General features: G+C 52.1%; 1 protein-coding gene across 1 annotated transcript; it reads right to left on the reverse strand.

Moving 5' to 3' along the window:
• Nucleotides 1-1,823: 1,823 nt before the first annotated feature.
• On the reverse strand, nucleotides 1,824-3,176 carry LOC124652972 (2-hydroxyisoflavanone dehydratase-like). The gene is made up of 2 exons (XM_047192024.1): nucleotides 1,971-3,176; nucleotides 1,824-1,900 (listed from the first exon to the last, which is right to left on the reverse strand). The coding sequence occupies exon 1, from the start codon at nucleotides 3,121-3,123 to the stop codon at nucleotides 1,984-1,986; it is 1,140 nt and encodes a 379-aa protein (XP_047047980.1). The 5' UTR covers nucleotides 3,124-3,176; the 3' UTR covers nucleotides 1,824-1,900; nucleotides 1,971-1,983.
• Nucleotides 3,177-3,609: the final 433 nt, after the last annotated feature.

A 3,609-nucleotide genomic window follows, 5' to 3' on the forward strand; every position in this document is an offset into this window, starting at 1 on the left:
GCGCGAGACACATTAGGGGTGTTATCCCACACCTTATTCTAGGAGGGGTTACACAACTGCAGTTTGTTGACGACACGATCAATATGATCCAGTTGTAGGTCTTGGAAATACCTAATCTCATACTCATGTTGTTGTGTTTTGAAAGCATGCCTAGGATTTTTATCAACTTCCACAAGAGTGAGTCATGTTTTTGGAGACCACGACGCAAGAAAAAATGCATCTAGGATCCTTCCCTATTACATATCTGGGTTTTCCCTTCTCAGTTAGAGTCATTAGTGCACTGGATTTCTCTCCTTTGACGAGAAAAGTGACAAAAAGGATCGATCCATGAGCGGGTAAGTTCATATCCTCTCCTAGAGGGCTCACGTTTATCAATGTGTGCCTCTCGATTTTACAGCTACATATCATAGGGGTGTGCATGCTTAGTGATGGGGTTCACCAAACCATGAAAAAACATCGCTCGAGGTTCTATTGGTAGGCAAATGGATCAAAACGTAAGTACCATTGGGGACGGTGGGACGCCATGTGCATGCAAAATTCCATGGGGATTAGGCATCATCGATACCAAGATTGCCTTATGGTCAATGGATTTGGAAATTATATGTTGGCGAGCATGGCTTGTGCGCTAACATCCTTGCATCAAATACCTCTGATGGAAAGATCTACTCGTAGATTCCCACCACCCATGCCTCCCACTTTTGGAATTCTCATCATAAGATCAAATGATTTTTTTTTTGCTTGGGGGGCAAGACACCAATTCCATAACGGTTGCATCACACGCCTATGGATGTATTGGTGGATGGGGTCAGGGCCCCTCAGGGACAGGCTTCCTTCCATATATTCTACCCTTCTAGAGGCTTCAGTTGCCGAGAGCTAGGGCGGTGGAGTGGCAGGTCCCTTTTTGCCGCAAGCTATGGTTAGGGGAACGTGTGGAGCTACAAACTATTAGGTGAGAGCAGGAGTGAGCCTCTCTTAGATCCATAAACTCTACCCAACATTTCAGGGCATACCCTGGGGCAGCGCGGGCGGGGCGGTCACCCTGGGCCCCTAGAAGCAAAGGGCCCCAGCCGTTGTTACTTACGCGCGGGGTGGGCGGAGTCCGTGCGGGAGGAAGGATCGGGCCCTGTGATGTTTGCTATGAGGATTTGCATCACCGAATTGCCGAGATGAGATTCGGCTCTGTGAATGCTTCTAGAATTCGATACATCTTCTCTGTATGACATCTCGAGGAACTTTTCTACCCCAGAGAAGATCTAGATGCCCGAGACCACCAATCACCGGCCGCCGCCACCATCTCAAGCTCCGCTGACCATGCTGTCGTGGCCGTCTCATTGGAATTCAGCAGTTGTTTGGTCCTTCCTCCATAATTGTTCCTTCTCTAAATAAAAAGTATACAATTGGAATTGGTATGGTTAAGACAGAGACTTCGATTCATTCTTCCCACATCTAGTCCAAGTTGCTATGAACTTGGAACAGTTTACCGTTTAAATTGCATCATGGTGTGTGTGTGCCAATCTGTTTTCGCAGTGTAAACATTTTTGATGAGGGATATGGCTACAATTAGCCTTATTCATTAAAATAAGCTATTCCAAGTGCTATGGCTTTTCTTTTTGATTTGCATAGCTTGGTTTATCAATACAAATGATAGCAATATGAGTGACCAAAACATTTTTTTGGTTTACTGTTTATATTCACATACATTGATGTTATTTTTTAAATTTATAGTAAGGATTGTTAGTTCTAGTTTCACCCTAGGCCCTAAAATCTGAGGACCGGCCCTGCAACAATCTCTTGGCTTAATGCTGCATATAACACCAAAGAACAACTCAAGAATCACAGTATCACACATTGATTGGTGAAGGAAACAAACTTACCATGCATGGTCGCTTAAACTGCACCTGCACGAAGAGACATCGAGCATTACGCATGGCGTCGGTCCATCACGGCCATTTCAATACTTGTGCATGTACACACGCATCTCACTCAACCCTCGGCTATGAACGCCACGATGCGATCCAGGAGCTGCTTGGCGCTCTCGCAGTCGGGCTTCCCGAGGAAGAAGTCGTGGTCCTCACCTTCCGACTCGAACCAGGCCGTCTGGCAGGCGCCGGCGGCCATGGTCTGGTGGTACGCGCGGATCCTCGTGGCCAGGACGTCCTTCTCCGCCGCGCACACGAGCATCCTCTCGCACGGGAGCGTCTCCAGCGACGGCGCGCCGGGGGCCAGCGGGTTCATCCTGGGGTCGTCGGCGCCGCCCACCGCGCCGGGGCACGTGTAGGACCAGATCATGCCGTTGAACAAGGGCACCGCGGCCAGCTCCCCCTCGATGGCCTCGCTGCCGCTGAACCACGGGTGCAGCAGTATGGCGCCCTTCATCCTCGGCCCGTCGCCGGAGGCGGCCGCCCTGGCGAGCATCTCGTGCACGATGTTGGCGCCGGCGCTGTCGCCGGCCACGAAGAGGCGGGCCGTGTCGCCGTGCTCGGAGATCCACTCGTCCTGCGTGGACGGCGCCACCGCCCAGCGGAGCGCGGCCCAGCAGTCGTCGTAGGCCGCGGGGAGCGGGTGCTCCGGGGCGAGGCGGTAGTCGGCGGACACGACGAGCACGCCGGCCGCGGCGGCGAGGGCGTTGACGTAGCTGTGGTACGCGGCGTCGTCGGCCGAGCCGATGAGGAAGGCACCGCCGTGGAAGTAGACGAGGACCGGGAGCTTGGTGGTGGAGGAGTGATTGTCTGGGAGGCTGGGGAGGTAGAGGCGCACGGAGACGCCGGTTTCGGCGTCGAGGACGACGTCCCTGGAGGTGACGCCGGTGGCCTCGTCCAAGCCGGCAGGCGTGACGGTTGGGTCGTTGAGACGGTCCATCTTGCCGCTCTTGTAGATGCGGAAGTGCCCCGGGGACTCCAGCAGCACCTCGTCGCCGGCTTCAACTTCGGTGGCTGCTGCTGCATGCAGAGCCCCGGTCTTGTAGTACGGTGTGCACGTGCGCTGCATTTGTACGGGCGGAAAGGTGGTAGGCAAGCATGGTAGTTGGAGTAACCTGCTGCTCCCGTCCTCGGCTAGTCGCCGCCGGCATGGTTGGGTGGTTGCCCAGGCAGTGCAAACGGTGGCTCCGCTTCTGATGGCCATGGAGACAAGCGTGGTGTGTACTGTAGATAAGCCTGTGTGTGGTGAAGAGTTCCTGGTTTCCTGTCGTCCAGGCTTCAGGAGTCCAGGGTCCCCAGGTGTAATCAGCAGCCCAGCTCTACGCATTTGAAAAGACAACGGGCGGGCATGTTGGCGCGTGTGTGTGAACACAAGCATGTCGATTGCTCCAGGACCGGATGGCTTCCTAATAGAGTTTTATCAGTTCTTCTGGAATATGGTGTGTGATGATTTGTTTAAATTGTTTAAGGATTGGTATGAGGGTAAAATAGATATATCCCGTTTTAATTGTGTTATTTTAACGCTTTTACCTAAGTGTGCGGGAGTTAATATGATTCAACAATATAGACCGATTTGCTTGCTTAATATGTTTTTTACATTTTTTACTAAGACAATTAATAATAGAGTTATCTCTGTAGCTTGTAAGACAGTGGCCCATGTGCAAACAACGTTCATCAGAGGTTGTTTTAT

This window comes from Lolium rigidum, chromosome 5, assembly GCF_022539505.1.
Source record: "Lolium rigidum isolate FL_2022 chromosome 5, APGP_CSIRO_Lrig_0.1, whole genome shotgun sequence".
NCBI classification, from domain to species: domain Eukaryota; kingdom Viridiplantae; phylum Streptophyta; class Magnoliopsida; order Poales; family Poaceae; genus Lolium; species Lolium rigidum.